Here is a 24,062-nt window from a genome sequence, read left to right on the forward strand (position 1 = left end):
AGCTCTGCCATACGAGCGCGACGGCGGCGGAGGGCCCTTTGCTGAAAAGTAGAGCACCGAGTGCAGGAGTCGGTCGGGTGCTCAGGACCCAGACAAAGTAAGCACCCCCAGTGGGGATCGGTGATCGAAAGGAGTCGATCGCACCGGGTGCACTTTTTAAAGCCCGTCAAGGGACGGGACATGGACACAAAAAACGGCCGGGAACGAACGAGGTCCCGCGGCCACGGCTACCGGGAGCCCCCGGAGCCGAACGAAAAATCTTTTTTTTTTTTTTTTTGACGAAAACCTAAACACAAACAAATAAAAAAACAAAGTAAGCACAGCGACCGAGAAATAAACACTCAGCCGCGGTGTCAGAAGGCAAAATAGAAGAGCACAAATTCCACAGGGCTTCTGGCTCCGCGGAAAAGACTGAACTGAGGACCACGAGGTGGGGATGTGCCCTCTAGTGGGCAAGAAGGTATGCACATGCATGGTGCAGCATAGCAAACTTGAAACTTCAATCAAGTTTGCTTGAAAAGCTGTCCGCGCTGGGTCTCCTTAGATGACGTCACCCACATGTGAGAATATCATGCCTGCTTGTCCTGGGATAAAACTATTTACTGTTGATGAAACATGGTTACACTACTATAATCAAGACAAAACAATATAGTCCATATAATGGTGGCACTCAGGTTCTCCAAAGGCAAGGAAATTCAAGACTCAAAAGTCAGCAGAAAAGGTCATGGACACAGTGTTTGGGATCAGGAAGGTGTTGAAATGACTGTCTTCCAAGGGACCAAACAGTTAATGCAAAGTAACTTGCTGTGCTGATTAAAGGAGACATTGAAAGAAGGAGAGGGAAGCTGCAGAAAGAAGTTCTCTTTTTTCTTTTTTGCAAAACAATGCATCTGCTCACAAGACTGACAAAACGATGGGGTTTCAGTGCATAGACCATCCACCCTACTCACCAAATCTTGCTCCCTCTGAATATTTTCTGTTTCCAAACCTTAAAGAGATTGAAAAGGTGACAATTTCCGAGTGATTTGAAAGTGATGGCAATAGCGAAGCAGTATTTCATTGATCAAACATCAGAGTATTTTTTTATAATGGCAGAAACTTAAGACATGATGTGCAAAGTGTATTGAACTTAGGGGTGAATATGTGGAATAACTCATAAGTTTCATGGCTCCATGTCATTCTCTTCTTCATTTGGCTAAAAACTTTTCAGTACCCCCTTGTACAGTAGCTTCTGCCTATGGATGCACAGCTAATGGATATTCCAATGGCAAAACAACTAAGAGGTGTCAAACAATTAGTTGGTTTATTTTTGTGAGTAAATATGACTCAAGTGGTTTTTCTCAATACAAAACTACCTTTGACTTTATTAACAATTCTAGGGCTACCAGAAGAGTCAAAATAATATTGCCGTAGTTTAGTAAACATCAATCTTTGCTTTCATGCTTACTATGTCAAAAGTTCAAATATTTGTTTTTGACTAATCTTGTCCATTTTCTGGTAGACTTGATCATCTTGTATATTTTATCTGTATGCTTCAGAAGTCAACCATGACACTTTCTTTGAACCAATGACGTACACCATCTAACAAACCAACAATAGCACTTATATGGATTAATCAACATCATGGGGGTCCCTTCAGTGCTTTTTTCCATAAACGTCAAGAAAGCACTCAAAAAGAAGATTTTGCAACAATTCTCCCCAAAAATGGGGTTCAAACATAATTTTTTTAAAAGACCATGACAAATAAGGAGTTATGTCTATTGATTAACAGATGGAGTAAAATAAAAAAAAGGTAGTTCTGCATAATTTGCCCCCTTTATAAGTTGGTGTACAGCCAGAGAATGTTTAGTATTTCAACCAGCTAAGCAACGGTTCCAATATACATCCAATAAGGCAGAATTAAAATTTGAGGCGGTACACACATCTCAACATATATATACAGTAGTACCTCGGTTTACGAGTGCACCGGTTTGCGAGTGTTTTGCAAGACGAGCAAAACATTCGCAAAATCGGCGCCTCGGAAACCAAGCATGCCTCAATTTATGAACGCCCCCTGCGATCTGCCCCCCTCCCCCCGCGATCTGGCACACCCCGTTTGTGTCGCACCCCACCCTCTGGCCACGATCCGGCATGCCCCAGGCACCCACCCACCCGATCACATTCCTTACCCCCATTTGGCATTGGCACCAACATGGCATATATATATATATATATATAGTGTTCTTCCTGGAAATTTTTTCCAGCCAGGTGGCATGAAAAAGTAGCAGGGCGGGACAGGGAAATTTGGTGGTGGGGAAAATTAAGGGCTCCTTTTACCAAGCTGCAACAGCGTTTTTAGCGTGTGCAGAATTGCCGTGCTACATGGCTAGAACTAACGCCAGCTCAATGCTGGCGTTAGCGTCTAGCACATGCAGCAATTCTGCGTGAGCTAAGCGCGCGGTAAAACTGCTATCGCAGCTTAGTAAAAGGAGCCTTAAATGTATACTATTTGTATTAGTTAATTGTTATTAGTTATTTTCCAATGCTCAATATGACTGCCTTTCTTAAGGTTTGACATTTGTTTCATAATTTTTTATTAAATTTAAGAAGTATCCAATTCTAGAAGTGAATAATTAGATATTTGCCCTCTTTCAAATGGTATAGAGCAGCGTCTCTCAAACTTTTTTAACTCCGGCACACTAAATGCAGCAAATGTTTTTCATGGCTGGAAAAAATTTCTGGGGAGAACACTGTTGCCATTAGTTTTCAAGGTCCAATCACGTCAAAGAATGATGCTTATCTGGACAGTTGTATAATAAAAAGAATGGATAAGATAACTTGAGAAGTGAAATTGTCATGAATTAGAGGGATACATACCCTGTAGATCCTAAAAGCAGGCTAGTGGATTAGATATAAACTATAATAAAATGCTAAGTGCACATGCGCACTCTTACCGGCGTGTTCCGTGATCCTTATGTCCGTGGCCGGCAAGAGTGCGCATGCAAGCTTGCAATGGCCCCGCACTTGCGGTCTCTCTGGCTCCCTTGCTGGGGTTTTTCACGATGGTGGCTCCTCTTGCGTCCGGCCCTGTGTCCGGGACTTCTCCGGGGGCTGGCTCCCATGGAGATGTTGTTTTCTGTTTGGAGTCGCACCAGCGTCAGAGACAAGGCTCTGGCGCGCCTCTTGAGGGAGGCTGCCGCTGCGGCTTTGGACAGAGGGGTAGCATTTTCATGGGAGCCGGCCTTCGGAGAGGCTTGGAACGCGGGGACAGATGCGGGAGGGGCTGCTGCCACGAAGGGTTTTGGTGGGGGAGCCAGCCAGACCGCAAGTGTGGGGCCATTGTAAGCACGGATCGGTCGAGGAGCCGCCGCTGCCCGAGGCTTTGAAATTGCTCTCCCACCTTATTCACTTTGGGCTGATGATGTCACTCCCACCCTCCCCAGTTCAAAAGCAGGAGAGGCGGTCAGCCTGCACTCCCTCTCTCTCTCTCGCTCCTAAATCGTCGACGGGCTCAAGAGTTACATTAGACAGCTTTCATCGCCCTGAGCCCCCTCCCCCTTTTTTTTTCTTTCCGCTCCCTAGATCGAGACTGTGCAATGAGTTTCTCTAAAGAGTCCAGATTGTCTCTCCGATTCTACTGCAGGGCTATCATACCTGATCTGGGAGCTGTCCTTGACTCCCTGTTCTGCCTGTCTTTTCCTTTACCAGGAGTTGCCATTCTTACTGGGCAGCAGCGAGTATGCAATGAGCTCAGCTCTGTCGTTTGGTCCCTGGCAGGAGTTCTCAGAACGAGAGAGCCTTTGAGACCTTAAAATAAATAGAAATTATGACTCCTGCGGCGTTTGGTGTACGCAGAGGCAGACAATCCAGTGTCCGCACTTTCACAGTCCCCCCCCCCTTCCCCAATCAGTACTGGGGACTGCGCTGGTAACCTGAGCCCTGGTGGAGGGATCTGATTCGTCTACCTTCCAGAGCCGCTCCTGGAAAATGGGAATTTATTATTACACACTAAAAAGCTTTCCCTCTGGCTTTTCATGAGTGATCGGAAGAGAACTGTTTTTGCAACTCCCATGCAACCCTGCTATTAGAAAAACAAATGTCTTAAGGTGCACGCACTATTATGGAAGCGAGGGCGCTCTGGGAGTCCTTATTACGATGCTGCTGCTTATGAGACACACAGGAAAAAACAGACACACATACAGCAGCTAAAAAGACAGACACCAAAACAAAGATAGATAGACATACAGCGTCCAAGGAGACAGACAGCAAAAAAAAAAAAAAAAAAAAAAAAAGACAAACAGCAGCCAAATAGAAAGACGGAAAGAAAAGAGACAGACATATAGTGGCAAAGTACACAGACAGTAAAAAAGACAGACAGACAGACATAAAGCACCCAATGAGAGAGACAGACAGAAAAAAAAAACAACAAATAGGAAAAATATAAAAAACTTAAAGAAAACTATACAATGGATATTAAAGCTCTCACAGTAACTTTTATGTAAATTTTTTCAAATGTTAACATTTCATATCTAGCACCCTTTAATCTAACGGGCTTAAACACTAGTAAATTATAAAGGCAGTGGTGTACCTAGCATATGTGACACCCAAGGCCCATCATTTTTTGACACACACCCCCCATCCGTATGAAAAACATGACTTTTAGTAACAATCCACACATCACACAAGAGTGTACCTAGGAAAAGGCAGCATCTTACATACTGCAGTGAGCAGTACATCAATACACCCATTGTTAAACTGAACAAGCCAGACTAGTACAGATCAATCCTACACAGTCAATCCTAACTGAAAACCATGTCTTTCGAACACACAGAACACAGAAAACATCTTCGCCTCGTATGACATATGTAATCACAAACTAACCCCTCTCCCTTTTACAAAACTATAATGTGGTTTTTAGCCATGGTAGTAACAGCTCAGACTCTCATAGAATTCTGAGCAATTACCACCATGGCTGGTGCTAAAAAAACACTTTACAGTTTTGTAAAAGGGGGGGATAAAAATAGAAAAATGTAGACAAAGTTAAATTGAACCACCAAGAAGCTGGACTCTGCATATAATGCAACATCATAAATAAATAAATAGAATTTTTTTCTACATTGTCTTCTCTGGTTTCTGCTTTCCTCAGTCTTGTCACTCTCTTCCTTTCATCCACTGTCTACCCTCTCTCTGCCCCTTCTATATGGCATCTTCTCTCCTTGTATTCCACTTCCATCTCTCCCTCCACCCCTATTATTCTGGCATCCATCTTCTTCCCTTCCCTCCTCCAATGGTCTGGCATATCTCTCCTCTTCTTCCCTTTCCTCACCCACACCCACATGGTCTGGCATTTCACTCTCTCCTCTCCCTTCCTCCCACTTCCATCAGCATCTGCCCCCTTTCTTTCCCTCCAACCCAATTCCATCCAGTATCCTTCCCCCTTATGTCTCTCTCTCCTTTCCCTGCAAACCAATTCCATTAGCATCTGTCCCCTTTCTCTCCCTCCACCACCCTTCTATGCTCCTCTCTCCCTCCAAACCAGCAAGGTCCCATGATGACTGCTTCTGTTGCCTCTGCCTCTGGAAGATGTAAGTGACGTTGGAGACGCAGGGAGTTGCGGCAAGGTTCTGCAATGACTGCAGTTGCCGGTCCATCCCTTCCGAAAAGATACTTTTAATTTGAATGCAATTGTTGGATATGTAGAAAGGGGGGATGATATATGTATTTGTCATAAAATATTATTTGTCTGGCGCTGAGCTCCAGTCCTCTTCGGTTCGAGTCCACCTTATTGCCATTGCTGCTTTTCATCAGCTGATTGACGGGAAGCCTCTCTCTGTTCATCCTGTGGTTTCCCGCTTCATGAAAGGACTTTTTCACGTTCATCCGCCCCTTAAACCTCCTCTGGTGGTTTGGGATCTTAACGAGGTCCTTGCCCAATTGATGAAACCCCCGTTCGAGCCGCTAGCGCGGGCTCACTTAAAGTATCTCACTTGGAAAGTGGTGTTTCTTATTGCTCTCACTTCTGCCCGTCAGGTCAGTGAGCTTCAAGCCTTGGTAGCGGACCCACCAATTCTCTCCCTCACCTCAGCATCTCTTGCCCTCACTCCTTCCATTCTTCCATCTTATGGCTCATGCTCCCCTTCCTCTTTCACTTCATTCTGAGTCCTAAGTTCCTGCCCTTCCTTCCATCATTTGTCCTGTTTGTGCTCCCTCCCTGTCAAGTCCCAACACATCCTTCTCCCTCCCTTCCACCCTTCTGTGCCGTGGGTGTTTACATTCTTGTTAGCTCCCTCCTCTGTGAGCTATTTCGTGAGGCCCCACTCAAGAGCGATGCAGTGTTTTCCTCTACTGCCCCCGGGTGTTTACATTCTTGCCGGCTTCCTCCTCCATCTTGTTGCAGTGTTCCCAACATCAGAGAGAAGGTTTCCAGATCAGCTGCAGGAGGCGCGTAGGAGCTGCTGCCTGCGGCTTTCAGCAAACACTGCAGCAAGATGGAGGAGGGAGCCGGCAAGAATGTAAACACCAGGGGGCAGCAGAGGAAAACGTTACATCGTTCTCAAGTGGAGCCGCACGAAATACCTCACGGGGCCGCAGTTTGGCCACCCCTGATCTATAATTTTGTGAACTAGCAAGACCAAATGTGTGTTGCAATTGTGAAAAGTCAAGCAGTTTACCAACTGATATTACATCATCCAAAGTGCGTATACCTGCCTTCACCCAATTTGAATCTTGGAGTTCAGCCAGAGGGACTGATAAGTGGATTTATGAATCAGAATAGGTGTTAAATTACTGATACATTTTAATGTCTGCCATGTGTCTAACAAAATTCTATTGTCCTTATATAATCTTGGAAGCTTGATACTTAAAACCTGACATAATCTCAGTGGAGACAGGAGCTGCCATTCCAACCATAACCAATCTGGAAGATTTTCCATGAGCTCGGGGAGGATCCAATACATACGCTGATGCATTATATAGGCTTGATGGTACCTATAAAAATTGGGAAAATTTACCCCACCCTCCCCAATTGGTTTTTGTAAAGATACTAAAGCAATTCAGCTTTCCCCAGCCAAATAAATTTTGTAAGAATACTATTTAATTTATTGTAAAAGGACCCCTGAAAAAACACTGGCAACATACCCATTTGGTAAAAAAAACACAGGCAAAATCATCAGCTTAACTGTCTGTACTCTCCCCCACCAAGACAGATGTAAAGGGTTCCATTGCTCACACATTTCTGTGATCTTTAGCAATAAAGATTTTTCATTTACTTTCGTTTCTTCCAGCGTTTTATAAATCCAAATTCCTAAATATTTTATATCTTCTTCCTTCCAAAGAAAGGGGAATGTATCAAATAATCCTTTAGGACATTAAGCGAAAGAACCTCTGATTTAGTCCAATTTATTTTATACCCTGAAATTTTTGCAAATCTAACAATCAAATCTAGTAAATGTGGAATGGTCGTTTCAGGACTCCTCAAATGAAGCAACATATCATCTGCATACACAGAGACTTTATAGTCCCGGCCTGAATAAGGAATACCCTGAATCTCCTTTGCGTGCTGTAACAAGGGTTCCAGAACAATATCAAACAGTAAAGGAGATAACGGACACCCTTGCCTAACTCCCCTCTCCAGACGAAAACAATCCGAAAATGTATTATTAATATATAATCTGGCAAAAGGGGAGCTACACAAGGTTTGAATCATTTGTATAAATCCGGAACCAATACCAAACCAATCCATTGCTTGATATATGAAGGTCCACTCCACACGATCAAAGGCCTTCTCTGCATCCAAGGATACAGAGAAGGCCAGATCTTCCATGGCTTTTGTCGAATTAACATGTGGAAAGCCAACTTAGTGTTATTTCTGTAGTTTCTGACCTAATGCAGCTTTTGTAATTGCTGTAGTCTATGTACTCACTATGTTTTTTGAATAAGAAGAGTGTCCACGTTGGGATTTATTAGCAGCTTTAACCACATCTGGGACCTATAGATTTTCATCATTCTATTTAGAAGCTTGTGGATAACAAGAGATATTGAAAGAATGACACTTGGCTTGTGTTTTTTCAGTTCCCCTCGACCCTGAAGAAAATTTCTTTTTGAAACATGCATGTCGGGAGAGGTGGCATAGATGAAATTTGAGAATCTACTCCAACCTAAGTAGCTATATTAACTTTAAGAACAACATAAGAATAAAGGTTAAAATAGTAAAATGAAAAAATAATGAAACAGTGAAGCTAAGAGCTATTTTAAAATAATGTCAATAAAAGATTGGACTGACGAAGACTTTAGCAGCTAGTAGTATGAAATGCCTCGTTGCACTCTGAAGGTCCATACAAAAAATATCTCTTACAGTAGTACCTTGGTTTACGAGCATAATTTGTTCCAGAAGCATGCTCGTACATCAAAATACTCGTATATCAAAATGAGTTTCCCCATAGGAACTAAGGGAAACTTGCTTGATACGTTCCCACCCACCCCCCCCCTCCCGAGGCCAGCGGCACTGCTCTACACCCCCCCCCCCGAGAACCAGCATTGCTCCCCCCATAGCCCCCCCCCCCCCCGCGTGATCCGGCACCCTCCCGCCTGAAATTTCCCAGACCCACCCGAACAGGCTTCTTACTTCCATCTAGCCACCGGCTAGATGGCGCAGATGCTCAAGGCCCAGCAAAGAAGAGGAGGCAAATCTTCGGGCACTGGCACCAACACACAGGACATGCCGATGCCGGTGCCGGTGGCCGAATGGAAGTAAGAAGCCTGTTCGGGTGGGTCTGGGGGATTTCAGATCGCGGGGGGGGGGGGGGTGCTGGATCGCAAATCGAGGCACGCTCGGTTTCCGAGGCGCCAATTTGCGAATATTTTGCTCATCTTGCAAAACACTCGCAAACCGGTGCACTCGTGTGGCCGCTAGATATTGAGCGGTTAACACATAGCTCTATAAAAAAATATAATAAGGTTTCAGTATCAATAGTTAGTGCTCGTCATGTGTGGATATACTATCGAGTACTAAATCTGTGGCAAAAACTTGAGCTCTTCCAATAAACAAGCATATTGTGCAGCATAACTAATGGCTATCAGAGTTCAGAATCATTTCCCATTAAGTGGACAGAGTTGAGAATTATGGAATGTAAGAATGAAAAATCTTCTGGATGGTGGACCATAGAGTCTCTACTATTTCAACGTGACCCTTGCATGAAAAACAAGCATTGGATGAAGACATTCCTACATGCTTTAATGGGAGTCCACAATGCATGATACACTAAAAATAAAGACTGAAAGAAATGTGGATCTTGATAGGCAAGCTGCCTACTGCCAAAAATGGGACCAACGTATTTATTCAATACCTATGACAAACTTTTTCTTTAGGACAGACTTTAAAGACATATATTTGTTATGAAGTAATTTATAAAAAATGTGGCATATGTATTGATAACTGCCATTTTACAGGTACCATACAAATTAGTCATCCTCTAGTTTAGGGGTGTCAAAGTCGGTCCTCAAGGGCCGCAATCCAGTCGGATTTTCAGGATTTCCCCAATGAATATGCATATCTATTTGTATGCACTGCTTTCATTGTATGCTAATAGATCTCACGCATATTCATTGGGGAAATCCTGAAAACCCGGCTGGATTGCGGCCCTCGAAGATAGACTTTGACACCTAAGCCCTAGTTCATTCAATAAGAACATAAGAATAGCTTTACTGGGTCAGACCGATGGTCCATCAAGCCCAGTAGCCCGTTCTCACAGTGGCCAATCCAGGTCCCTAGTACCTAGCCAAAACCCAAGAAGTAGCAACATTCCAGCATCTCAAAGAATAGCAAGATTCCGGAACCTCAAATAGGAGCAACATTCCATGCTACAGATCCAGGGCAAACAGTGGCTTCCCCCATGTCTTTCTCAATAGCAGAGTATGAACTTTTCCTCCAAGAACTTGTCCAAACCTTTTTTAAAATCAGCTACACTATCCACTCTTACCACATAAGAATAGCCTCACTGGGTCAGACAATAGTCCATCAAGCCCAGTAGCCCATTCTCACAGTGGCCGATCACCAGTACATGGCCAAAACCCAAGGTGTAGCCATATTCCATGCTTCCTTCCAGTAGAGAACACAGTACATTCATTGAATCCATTTGTAGCACTGAGAGAAATAAAGTCAACACAGAATCATCCTTTGTGTATCCATGGAGCGCAATATAACCATTGGATTGCACCACAGAACATAAGAGATGCCGCTGTTGGGTCAGACCAGTGGTCCATCGCGCCCAGCAGTCCGCTCACGCGGCAGCCCTTTTGGATTGTCAAGCTATTTATTTTCCAACTGTTTATCATGCAGAGATAAAGCTTTTAGCACATCTTTTAGTGTAGGATTAGAAATTAACATTTTTTAACAGATGCATACCAACAACAAAATGAAAAAGGCACTACTACAGCTTTCTCTAACATTACCTACCTGAGTGGAGGATATGTTGAATTTTTGTATATACAGTGGTGCCTCGCATAAAGAACGCCTCGCACAGCGAACGCTGCACACAACGAACTTCATGTCATGATTCATACAACGAACTTCGTTTCACACAACGAAGTCGCCCGAGCTTCCACGATCGCTGCCGATGTATTGCATCCTTCCGCGCAGGCACTGCAGGCAGTCGTTAGTCACTGCGCTTAACGCGTTTCACATAACGAACTTTTCGCATAACAAACTTGCTCCTGGAACGAATTAAGTTCGTTGTGTGAGGCACCACTGTACAATACATTCCTTCTCAAAAGTATATAAGTATGATGATATAAAGAAAAGTCTGGAAAGTTAAACCTCTTTATTTATTTATTTTTGGGTAAGCAAAACTTGCGTAAAGCTAGACACGAAGGTTCTTTTCTCCACAAGAATCTTTAAAATTCATTACTACTATTAAAAAGAGTTGTTTGTATGGTCTACAACAGTGTTTCTTCAAGCCAAGTACCCCCAAAGCCTAGCAAATACCAACCGAGTACCCCTGCCACAGACCCGCCCAAGCTCCGCCCCTGACTCCACCCCATAACAATACTAACTGTAATGCAATTTCTTCCATTCATTTTTCATATACACACAATATAATCTTATTAATACATAATAGTAACCATAACATTTAAAAAACACAAACCACACTGTACGCACAGAAAATGTTAATTATCGAACCGGATCCAAGATGGCCACACTCACCTGATGCTGTTAAAGACCTGTACGTCTCTTCTCTGTTGTGGGAAGAGATTTTTCTTCACCGATATATCGAAGCGTCGCAGCAGGAGCACTGCTGGAGTCTCGCGACACCCCAAGTCCAACCTGCTAGGCACAATCGATGGCTTCCTACATAGACTGAATCAGGAGACAACTGCATCGCCAGGGCACCCACTAGAGACGGCCACAGGGAGCGGTAGCGGGGTAGATCTCCTGGGCTTGGACTCCACACTTGGCCCCGATATGAGAACTCCTCCTCCTTAGCCTATCACTCCCAGTTCCTCAATGCTGGGACGGGAAACCTTGTTGGTGAGGACCCCTTCCCAGGAGGGTAAGATATCAACTCTGCAGGAACTTGCTCATACTCCTGGAATAGGAGATGATAAGATGGAAGTCTTGGCTTTAATTCCAACTACTGAGTAGGAACAGAACTCGGATAGTGAAATGCAGAAGGGTGAGCAGTCTGCAATTATGCAATTACACTTTTCTTCTGATAAACCCTCTGAACTAACCTTTGATTCATTGTGGGACTTGGTTGTGAATTTGGGTAAAACTTTATGCCCTCAGATTCAGTGTCTAGGTAGATGAAGAGATAAAAATGAAGAGTTGAAAGAGCTTGAAATAAGTCCTTTAAAACTTCAATTAGATAAAAATGAAAAAGAATTTGCTGAAGTACATCGAATACAAGAAACTATAATTAAAGATAATACTAATCTGAGAAGGAAATTAGAAGCTTTGGAAAATAATTCACAAAATAATCTGATTCCTGAATTTCCCTCAGGTGTTCGCTGTGACACCAAGAGAAATGTTAAAGATATTTCCTCAAAGTGTTATTAATATCGGAAGATATAATTCCTCCCTTTTCTACCAATTTTCTACCAAGATTTTCTACCAATTAAAAAACAACAAGACCAGCAAAGTTCTTCACCATCTAAAGAAATTCTGCTAAAAGAAGTTCAAAAGAAGATTTATTGGATATTTCAAAGATTTTGGAAACTTCAGATAAAGAGAGAGCTGAATCTTCTACACTTGTGGCATCAGTGGCATTATTTTGGAGTACGAACAGGAGCATCTACCTTCACACCAGTGAATAGCAAGAAACAACAACAAAGGTGACCAATTGGTGTTCAGTCTCATTTTATTGTAAAATTGGATTTTGAAGCTATTCTTCAAAAATAGACACAAAGAATTTCTGGGCTTAAAAGTTCAGATATTTCCTGATGTATCACAAGATACTCAAAGACGAAGACTTCAATTTTTGTTCATGAAACCAGGTGTTATCCTTCTTGGAGGGATTTTCTACTTAAGATATCCTTGTACATGCATAATTAGGCAGTGTTCTCCCCAGGGCCTTTCAGCCGGGCGCTCCGCCCAGCTAATTTAGATGACCGCCCGGCTGTAATCTCGATCACAATCCTGCTGCTGCTGCCGTCTTCTGCTCAACATTTTTTAAAAAAACCTTCTCACCGGCTTGGAGATTTACTGGGCTGACTCAGCACAGCCTGAAACGCAGGAGTCTGACTTTTTTTTTTTTTTTTTAGTTTTTAACACCAGCAAGCGACTTGAACCCATGCTCCGGGGCTTTAACATGTGCATGCCGCTTCCCTTCTCTTCCCTCCGAAACCGGAAGGCATGTCCCGAGGGGGGAAGAGAAGGGAAGTCAGCATGCACACACCCTGGAGCATGGGTTCGCTATAGGAGACAGGTCAGCTTACAACTTGCTCTTGCTTGCTTCGGGCTTTCCTTGCTGCCAGGTCCTGCCTACTTTCTGTTTTAGTGAAGGCAGGACCCGGCAACGAGGAAGGCCCGAAGCAAGCAAGAGCAGCGAGTTGTAAGCTTCCCTCCGTTGCTGACTTATGGAAGATAGGTCAGCGATGGAAGGAAGCTTACAACTTGCCTTAGTCCAGCCCTGCACAACATGCGGCCCAAAACAGATCTCACTGCGGTCCGCGCCCGATATGGCTCTCACTCCGCTCTCCTTTGAAGATCAGCTCAGGAGGCAAGATTTAGCCCGAGATCAGATGAACATTAAAGGGCATTTGAAGGCTCTGAGCAGATTGAGTAGAACATGTCCTGTTTTTCCATGCCTAAAAATACCACCTTGTCTAATGTAATCTCTGATCAGATCCTTAAGAGTGATGCAACTATGTATGCTGGACAGTCTCCTCCAGTAAACAGAGCTTTAAAGCCTGCAGCCATATAAAACCAGATGGTCAAAGGGCTCCGAAGTGTAGTATTGCCAAAGGATCTGTCTCGCAGGTTTCTGCTGCTGGCAGATGTAAACACAGCACAAGAAATAGAGACTTGTGGCATTCTGTGTGGAAAGCTGATGCATAATGAATTTACTATTACCCATGTAATAGTGCCAAAGCAGTCTGCTGGACCAGACTACAGTACAGTGATATGGAGAATGTGGAAGAATTATTCAGTGTTCAAGATCAACATGATCTCCTCACAGAAGAAAGACGGAGAGAAAGAGAGAGGCCTGGACCAAAAGAGAAAGACAGGAGGCAGATACTGGAGAGGGGGGAGAGAAGGGAAGGAGATAGAGATGTCAGACCATGGGGTGGAGTGGGAAGGAAGGAAAGGAGAAGAGAGATCCCAGAGCATAGGGGAGGGGTGGAGACAAAAAATGGAGAGGGGGTGAAGCTGAAATAAATCATGTACAAAGGAGAGAAAGATATAGGAGTTTATTGGAGGGACATAGAAAGAGGGAAAATCCCATATAAGAACATAAGAACATAAGAAGTTGCCTCCGCTGAGGCAGACCAGAGGTCCATCTCGCCCAGCGGTCCGCTCCCGCAGCGGCCCATCAGGCCCATTGCCTGAGCAATGGTCCCAGACTATCCCTATAACCTACCGCTACTCTTATCTGTACCCCTCAATTCCTCTATCCTCTAGGAACCTATCCAAACCTTCTTTGAAGCCTTGTAACGTGCTCCGGCCTATCACAGCCTCCGGAAGCGCGTTCCATGTGTCCACCACCCTCTGGGTGAAAAAGAACTTTCTGGCATTTGTTTTAAACCTGTCTCCTTTTAATTTTTCCGAGTGCCCCCTTGTACTTGTGGTTCCCCATAATCTGAAAAATCTGTCCCTGTCTACTTTTTCTATACCCTTCAGGATCTTGAAGGTTTCTATCATGTCTCCTCTAAGTCTCCACTTTTCCAGGGAGAACAGCCCCAGCTTTTTCAGTCTGTCAGTATATGAGAGGTTTTCCATACCTCTTATCAGTTTAGTTGCTCTTCTCTGGACTCCCTCAAGTACCGCCATGTCCTTTTTGAGGTACGGCGACCAATACTGGACACAGTACTCCAGATGCGGTCGCACCATTGCACGATACAGTGGCAGGATGACCTCCTTTGTCCTGGTCGTGATACCCTTCTTAATGATACCCAACATTTTGTTTGCTTTTCTTGAGGCTGTGGCGCACTGTGCCGACGCCTTCAAAGACGTGTCCACCATCACTCCCAGGTCTCTTTCAAGGTTACTTACCCCTAGCAGTGATCCTCCCATTTTGTAGCTGAACATCGGGTTCTTTTTCCCTACATGCATGACCTTGCATTTCCCTACGTTAAAGTTCATTTGCCATTTTTTGGCCCATTCTTCTAGCGTTGTTAGGTCCCTTTGCAGATCTTCGCAGTCTTCCATGGTTTAAACCCTGCGGTAGAGTTTGGTGTCATCCGCAAATTTAATAACGTCGCAATTTGTTCCCGCCTCCAGGTCATTTATAAATATATTGAACAGGAGCAGTCCCAGCACCGACCCCTGCGGAACTCCGCTCGTGACCCCATGCCTCTCCGCTCCTGTAAGAGAAGAAGAACAGAGAGAGGGCAGACACTGGATGGAAAAGGCAGAAAGGGTGGACAGTGGATGCAAGGGGCAGAGATAGGGTGGACAGTAAATGGAAGGGATAGAAAGAGGGCAGAGGCTGGGTGGAAGGGGCAAAGAGAGAGGACAGATGTTGCATGGAAGGGAGCGAGGACAAATGCCGAATAGAAAGAAGAGAGTGAAGAGAAGATGACTAAAGGTAGAAACAACAAAAGGTAGGAAAAAAAATATTTTTGTTGCTTTACGTAGAATCAAGTAGTATTGTAACTGTATCGATTAAAATTTATCAATAGGAAATGGAAATAAGGCAATTTTGGGGGGGACTAAACCCCTTTCCTCAGGTCAGGACAGGATACCATAACAGCTATATACTGTTCTGTCTTGAAAAAAGATTTGGCCTCTGAAAACTAATTGAAAAATGGATTAGTCCAATAAAATGGTATTTTCATATTTCTCATTATTTTATTTCTATTTGTTAATTTGTAAAGTGGTGACTTATGTAGAAGCTTTTTTCAAATTTACATCTACTGTCTTTATATTTTGCACAGTATTAGGGGACATGTGTCACTGTTTCTGTGGTGTTGCATTGTATGCAGAGTCTGGTTTCTTTGTTCAGTTTAACTTTTGTCTACATATTTCTATTTTTAGTTTGTGATTATTCCTTATTGGGCGAGGGTGTATCTGTGTTCTGTGTGTATGAAAAGGACATGGCTTTCTGTTAGCATCGACTACAGGATCAATTGACTGTGTAGGATCTGGTTTGTTTAGTTTTACAATGCGTGTGTTGGTGTTCTAGTGCTCACTGCAGTGTTTTAAGATGCTGCCTTTTCCTAGATGCACCCTTATTGTGTGACTCATGGATTATTACTAAAAATATCTTTTTTATATAGAGGAGGGGGTTGTTAAAAAATTATTAGCACTGGCTGTCAAATATACTAGGTACACCACTGGATTTAATGACCCTATTCTAACTTTACTGTTGACACAGGTGTTGTCCCCCCCAACACACAGATACACACATTATAAAGAATTAAATTAAAGTTGTATTATCATCAAGCAGCTTTCAAATGACATTATAAGCAAATAAAAATAAAATATTTTTAATACATTGCTAATTATTACCTGCATCTTTACCTATACTGTTTTGCTCTAGCTCTTACTTTGCACTATAGCAAAATAAAAAAGAAGCAGATAAAGATCAATCACACAGGAGCCCTTCAAGGCTCAGTAACACCTCTCCATAAATTATGTGGAAGAGGTCTGGAAGTGGGGATAGTATCTATTTCATATCCTCAGTGAGACCTCAGGAAGGAACCTAGTGATCAAAACATTATTAGAGGTGTTGTACAGCCATTTCTTGTATGACTGGATGAGCTATATTTATCTTTTTTTTTTAGTTTTTTAAATTCATGCAGAAATAAATGGTTAGATTGAACCTAATGACTTCATTAACGCATTTCCCTTTTTTAAACCTCTATACCACTTGAAAGAGGGTGAATATCTAATTATTCACTTCTAGAATTGGATACTTCTTAAATTTAGTATAAATATTCTGGCACAAGTGTCAAACCTTAAAAAAGGAAGTCATATCGAGCATTGGAAAATAATAATAATTAACTAATAAAAATAGTATACATTTTAATTTCCCCGCCCCGCCCAGCTACTTTTTCATGCCAGCCGGCTAGAAAACATTTCTGGGGAGAACACTGTTAGGTATCAACAATATTGCAAAAGGTGAAGTGGGGAAATATAAATCAAGTAATGCAAAAAAAAAAACCTCCAGAATGATTGAGCCTGTCATCCAATGAGTACTTCCCCTGCTGCTGACACGAAGGGGTGTGGTTGGCTGCTCTTCCTTTGAAAACTGAGACACTGAGGTTCAGCATGCAGGACATTGGTGAGATCGTGAGCACAACACTGTCAGTAAGCAAACATTTCTAATGAATGCTAATCCTGTAAAAACAATATGTTAGAAAGTGACACAGATCATTTAATTACTTTTACAGCTCTGTGAAGATTCAAGCAAGGTCATATTAGCCCTGAAGAAATGGCTTAGGGCCAGATTCACTAACCTGCCCAATCCAGGCAGATCCGACGAATTCTGCGCAACTTAATATGCAGATGGGGGCGATCGGAGGAACGTCCCCACCTGCAGGCACGGATCGCTGTTGTGCGATCCACGTGAATGCGCAGACCATATGTAGATGCTCTGCGCATGCCTGTCCAAGACGCAAACCTTTTTTTAAACTTTTACATTTTTAGCTCTGTGAGCCCGTGGTTTTAACCCACTTTAAACCCGTGGGTTAAAACCACAGGCTCGCAGGGTGGGGAAGGGCAGGAGAACAGCAATGCGGCAGGAGAGATTCAGTTAAGATCGAGGCAGAGCAGAGCTGCATTCGGGGGGGAAGATCGGGACAGAGCAGGCAGGAGATTGCAGAGCAGGGCAGAGAGCAGGGCTTCCAGTCGGAAAGACGTTTTTGACTGGTCCCCAGCAGTCGCTTCTTCAGTTGATTAACCAGCCCAGTCAGATTGATTGTGTTGTGAATTGCATCCCTGCCTACTTTGCATGCAGTTTTCCTCATTTGCATGCACAGATTCAAAGCGGATCGCAGGAGAGTTAAATGAATCAGGCCGGAGGGAAATTTGGTCGTAAAGGGGTCGCAAACCAATCGGTACACGATCGGTTTGCTTTGTGAATCTAGCCCATAGTGCTGTGAAACGTTGGCATTTTAAGAGACTGCTTTAAACACTCACAGTGGTTTCAGTTGCAAAATATCTCAGTCCTCAATTATTTTAAACCTCAACAGTGAGTTGTCACTCTATGGAAGTTTTTTAGCCATTGATGTGGAGGTGGTGGTTTGAGCTTGAGCTCTGCCAATAAAACCTGAGGCTTTTTCTTCCATTTGAGTAGACTCTCAGCTACCTTTAAGGGGAGTTTTTTTACACTACTTTAATTAGGTATCAATACACAAAATGTGTATTTTTTAACCATCTCATCTGACTGCATTTATAGCTATGAAGCACCCTGAGGGAGTTCAAAAGGAGAGTTCATAAAGATTCTAATTTGATTTTATTATTTCCTTTAAATCTGCTCTATTGAAAATTTGGATTCAAAGATTGAGGAATGTTTAATTAACAAAGGTTTTGTATATTATTCCTTTTTTCCTTTAGTTCCTATTCTTTGAATAACTAAAACAATCTTTTCTGCACAAGTCTTTATGCTTGAGATGTATAATTGAAAATTGATAAATAAATAATAATAAAAAAGAAAATGTTAATTATCATTTATATTTGGGGGGTTTTCAGAGGTCAACGCAGGTGACTTTAAAATATGCAATGTCACCTCAGTAACAACTATAGAAAAATAGACAAATATAGTGCAAAATATAGACAGCAGATATAAATTCTCAAAATTGACACATTTTGATCACTAAACTGAAAATAAAATCAATTTTCCTACCTTTGTTGTCTGGTGAATTCATGAGTCTCTGGTTGCACTTCCTTCTAACTGTGCATCCAATATTTCTTTTTCTTTCTGCCTCCAGCATGCTTCCTTTCCTCCAGATCTCATTCCATTCCCCAACCAACACCTCTCTCTGTCCTTCCATGAGTCCAACTTTTCTTCCTCTCTCTCCTCCACCCCATTGGCAACAAGTTTCCCTAGTTCTCTTTCTCACTGTCCATGTCTTGAGAGATCCAGGAATCTCTCCCACCCCCTCTGCTGCCACATTCAACATTTCTCCCTCTCTCATCCCACAGATCATGTGCAGCATTTTTCACCACTGCCCACCAGCCCTATGCCCATTTCTCCTTCTATCACCCCTCTCCAACACCATGCCACGTCTCTCCCTCCATCACTATGTCCAACATTCCTCCCCTTGCATCACCTTCAATCTGTCCCTCTGGTCCCTCCATATCCAACATTTTTCCCTCTTATCCTTCTATTCTCCATGCATCTCTACCTCATTCCTCTCCCTCCATACCCAGTTTTCCTTTCTTCCTTTCCTCACGTTCACCATCTCTCACTCACACTCATGCTCAACAATTCTCCCTTTCTATTTCCTCCCCCCCTATTTCCCAAGTTAGTGCCCCCTTCCTCTCTCCATTGTGTCCCATGTTCATGCCTCCCTTGCTTTCTGTGTCAAGTTCATGCCCCACCCCCTCATTGCCTTCAACCTTTGTCCCAAAATTAAATTGCACCGCCGATCCCTGCCTGTCTCGGCCACACCCCCTCCTTCCCTCCCTCCTCCAAAGCCGACCTGTCCACAGAAGCCACAGGCGCCGCTGGGGATTCCTGCCTGCTCCCACTCCCCCAGTCAACCTGTCCACAGAAGATGCTAGGGATCCCTGCCCGACTGCCTGTCTACCTGCCCACCGCACTACCCCCTACCCCCAAAGCCGTCCCTGTTACTTTGTCGGAGCAGGAATCACTCCATCCTCTCCCAGCAGCAACTCCATGCAGGGACGGTGCTTGCAGCCATTCACACGCTACATATGACTGGCCCCACAATCCTTCCCTTTGGCGTCAATTCTGATGTCAGAAAGAAGGTTGCAGGTCAGCTATGCAGCATGTGAGTCCCTGCCTACATCCCTGCATGGAGTTGCTGCTGGAAGAGGATGGAGTGAGTCCAGCTCCAACAAAGTAACAGGGACAGCTTCGGGGGTGGGGCATTCAGACAGGTAGGGACGGATCACTGGCAGCAATTTCAGCTGCGGGCAGGAAGTGAGGGATCTCCAGCAGCAGCAATCTACAATACCTAGTGATTTGTTAGGCCTTTAATTTGGCAGGTGAAAATAATTATGTGGTTGAAGAAGTAGTTTGACCCATCTTACCTCTTAATTTACGATTGCTGTTCTGTCCACTACCTCTGTCACTTAGGGGGGCAAAGTTATCAAATGTGGGCTACAATTAAAACATGTTGTTATTTTACTACTAACTCGTGTTATTTTAGTAAAGTTTCCATTTTATATAATGAAACCAAATAACCCAGGTCAAGAGTAAAATAACACGAGTTCCAGAACCTGCAGCACACGAAGATGGCAGCTTAACCATTTCACTCTCTACACTCTTTAATGCTTAACACCCCGAGAATGCCATAAAGTGAAAGGCTATACCCACTGTATCAATAATGATGCATTTACTAATCTTGCATTACTTCTTGAGTATATATAATTTTTCCTTTCCGACAATGGGCTAGTAAGCATAATTCTTAATCAAGTTTAAATGTTACAGATTTAGACAAATTAATTCCTAGAAAGGAAGCATTAGAACTTAATAAATAATGGCACGAAATCTACAAAAAGAAAAAAAAAAAAGTAAGGTCAAGGCAATGGTTTATGAAAGACTCAACACGGAGTTGTGTTTCAACAGTCAAGAACAACAGTTCTTGCACAAGAGCCATCAGTTTCACAGTGTAGATGCATTTCAGTGGCTATAGATTTTGCAAGTCACAGTGGTTTTTATTAGACAGTGCATGTAGGCTTGTTTTCATAGCGTTTTCTTGACCACTGAAACATATTACACACATTGAGGTATATTGACTCCTGAGGCAGGCAGTTTTGACAACCGAAACACAGCTCTATGTTGAGACTTTTAATAAACCTGGTTTGAATTTGTAAGACCATTGTCTTGACCCTACTTTTTTTGTTTCTTTTATTTGACCTTTGCGTCTCCATTCCCTTGTGGTTTTCACTGAAACTCTAAAGGCCATATAAATGAACACTAAACAAAGATTTTTCATTGTAATTTTAACAAATTCATCAGAACATAAAAACATTTTAAACTATCTTGAGAGCATTTAAAAATATCGTTATGAATTATTTCATTTTTCTTTGAGATGTTGTTATGAATCTATTTCTAGACATATATTCGTAGGTGTTAATTCTATAAATAAGGCACTAAATTTACACAGATAAATTATTAGAAAACTGGCAGATAGTTCTTATTCAAAAAATAAAGGGGCAAAGACCTCAGCATCCAATGATTTTGACATTCTGGTTAAGCACTATTCAATAAAAAGGCATTTAAAAGTAAATCAGCATATAATGTTGGAAGGTGGGCAGTACAAACAGTTACAAGCATAAATTACAAAATATTATACTACTATAGAACCAAGTGGTTCTTAAACCTCTCGGGTTTTCAAGATATCCCTAATGAATATGCATCCAATATTAATTAACCCACTGGGACTTATAAGACTTTTTAATAGCTCTACTTAATACATAAACAAAATACCAAAATAAGAGCTAAGTTTCACACTGCTTCTTATGCTTATAAATAATTCATCATTTATTATAATAATACAGCACCATCAAAACATATAACATTATTTCATACTAAACAAATACACAATTATTCTCCCAAACAATGAAGCCCCCACAATCTATCCAACAAATAGAAAAAGTTAAAATTCATGAAAAGTTTATCCTTTCAATAAAACACTGTATTCAGTGTCTAATCTTCTTATCTGTATCAGTTCTCAGTTATCTTCTGCACGCCACTGTCTACTGGATTTGCCTCCACTTGCAGACAACGGTGTACAGAAGATAACTGAGAACTGATACAGATAAGAAGATTAGGCACTGAATACAGTGTTTTATTGAAAGGATAAACTTTTCATGAATTTTAACTTTTTCTATGTTGAATAGATTGGGAGGGCTTCACTGTTTGGGAGAACAATTGTGTGTATGTTTAGTATGAAATAATGTTATAATATGTTTTAAAGGTTTTGATGGTGCTATATTATTATAATAAATGATAAATTATTTATAAGCATAAGAAACAGTGTGAAACATAGCTCTTATTTGGGTATTTTGTTAATGAATATGCATGAGATAGATCTGCATGTCTGTCACTTTTATTATATGCAAATCTTCCTCATGCATATTCATTAGGGATATCCTGAAAACCCAACTGGCTGGGGGTCCCCAGAACAAGTTTAAAACTCACTGCTATAGAATATACCTATAAAACAATGATACACCTCATATCAGCAATTTATACACAATACTTACACTAGCTCTATAGCTGGCCTAAGTGTTTGCACCTAAATTAAAGGTGCATATTTTATCTATTACACTAGTATTCTTTCAAAAAAAGTAAGCATACAACTGCAAAGATGCCCTCACAGTGTATATAAATTCATCTTAAGAGATAAAGGGGCTCATTTCCAAAGCACTTAGACACACAAAGTACTTTGAAAATGAGCCCCATAATGTTCTATCCTCTTCCATTATAAAAGTGACTAGACAACTGTACCATTAAATTGTTTCCTATACACACTAACAGTTGAGAAATATCTGAATACTCAATTTGTCAGTGAAGGTTCTCAATTATAATTTAAAAGTACATGTTACCAAAATGCACACTATAAATATACACACATCATTAATGTCATCAATACAAACTATAACCATTGTTATTGCAGCTACCATTACTAACCAGATTTTATATTCATTTATTTTTCAATGTAGAAAAGTTATTTCATTATTTTAAAAATGTTTACCTTATAATTTCTATCAATATTTTGTAAAAAGCACTATTTAAAACAAAAATTAAATATGTATAATAGTAAAATTTCATTAAATACACTTTCAGTGTTCGTTTGTGACAATGTTGGAAAATAGAGTAAGCTAATAAAATTGTTGATATTGTTGCTATAATATAATGTCTAGACTAAGGGCTCCTTTTACAAAGCCGCGTTAGCGGTTTTAGCGCACGCAGCTTTTTAGCGCGCGCTAAACCTGCGCTACGTGGCTAGCGTGGCCAGCAGTTTAGCACGTGCTATTACACGCGTTAAACCGCTAACACGGCTTCGTAAAAGGAGCCCTAAGTTATCAGAAGCCATCCCATAATCCAAAATAATTTTTTAAAAATGTTTACCGTGATTATAATAAGAATCAAGAAGGAACAGCATAATAAGACGCCAAAAGGGCCGATTTCAAAGTGCGGAAGATAACTACAAATTTACATTCATCCAAAGCAATGCCCGCCTACTTTTACACTCCACCCCCCAAACTGCCTAAGAGAAACAATCAAGAAAAACATTTTATACATGAATAAACAGCAAAAGTAACACAAATATTATACTTTTACAAATACAACACACACACAAAAAACCCACACCTCTCAATTCTTTCAATTCTGTTTAATAGCCGTTCTATGAGGACACATTCTTCCTCTCAGCCTACCTGCTGGCAAATGAGCAGAGTCTAACTGCCTTCCAGCCTTCTACAGGGAAAGGGGGGCTAGGGAGTGTCTCTCAAGGTTTCTTCGTCACTCTTCAGCGGCCCACTTAACCCCCTATCCAGCACAATCAACGCGTCAAAAATGGCGCTCTTTGAGCCCGCTCCCCTGACTTGGTCTGAGGCACGCGCCAGCGCGGAACCCCTCCTGCATCCTGCTCTGCCCGTCACCCGCGTACTCCTCCCCCTCCTCCTCCAACCCCCAGCAACCGGCAGGCCCGAGCCACCAGTCAGTTCTCACCATAAACTTCAGCGCCTTCTCCTGCAGCACGGACTCTGGGTCCATAGCCGGCTCCGCCTTGCCGCCGGGGCCGTCGGAATCGGCTTCACGGCCGCCTCTAGCCTTTTCGCTCTAAGGCCTGAGCCGGCGCAGACGAGACAACCCACTCGCCGTCCTTCCTCCCTCCCCCGAGCAACGCGAACCCGACGGACGCCACAGGGCGACGACGTCCGTCTGACGAACGCGCAAGTGCACTGAAGGGGGAGGCCGACGGGAAATGTAGTTTTCGGGCTGAAATTTCGAGAGCGAACTGAAAACGTTTTCTCAGTCCTCGTCGAGTTTTTAACGAAGCAGCTTAAATCGTCAGAGTCAATTTTTATCGTTCCCCTTTTGGACTGCAGAAGTCCTGTAACAGTGGTCCATAGGCTTAGAGTAAATAGGTTGCAACAATGATCATAACACTTCTTTAAATGATTATCTATAGTAGTACTGTAGGCTTACTTCACTCACTTCCAACTCCAGCTCCTCCGGTATGTTTAGCAGAGCTTCTGTTAGATATTCTGTATTCTTTTCCTT

At 42.4% G+C, this 24,062-nt stretch overlaps 1 protein-coding gene across 22 annotated transcripts in view; it reads right to left on the minus strand.

Annotated features, from left to right (window-relative positions):
• The window catches only part of BTRC (beta-transducin repeat containing E3 ubiquitin protein ligase), a 488,395-nt gene extending 464,680 nt beyond the window's left edge, over positions 1–23,715 (minus strand). For 9 of the 22 annotated variants that reach the window (XM_033943132.1, XM_033943124.1, XM_033943120.1 and 6 more), the window contains exon 1: positions 23,508–23,715. In XM_033943132.1, the coding sequence (XP_033799023.1) occupies positions 23,508–23,552 (45 nt within the window). In that variant the 5' untranslated portion in view covers positions 23,553–23,715. Of the gene's footprint in view, positions 1–950; positions 989–3,633; positions 3,664–23,147; positions 23,341–23,507 lie in introns of those variants that run through there. The other 13 variants (XM_033943127.1, XM_033943134.1, XM_033943126.1 and 10 more) reach the window with 8 other exon arrangements.
• Between the last annotated feature and the right edge of the window lie 347 nt (positions 23,716–24,062).

The sequence above is a fragment of the Geotrypetes seraphini genome, chromosome 4 (genome assembly GCF_902459505.1).
Source record: "Geotrypetes seraphini chromosome 4, aGeoSer1.1, whole genome shotgun sequence".
NCBI classification, from domain to species: Eukaryota; Metazoa; Chordata; class Amphibia; order Gymnophiona; family Dermophiidae; genus Geotrypetes; species Geotrypetes seraphini.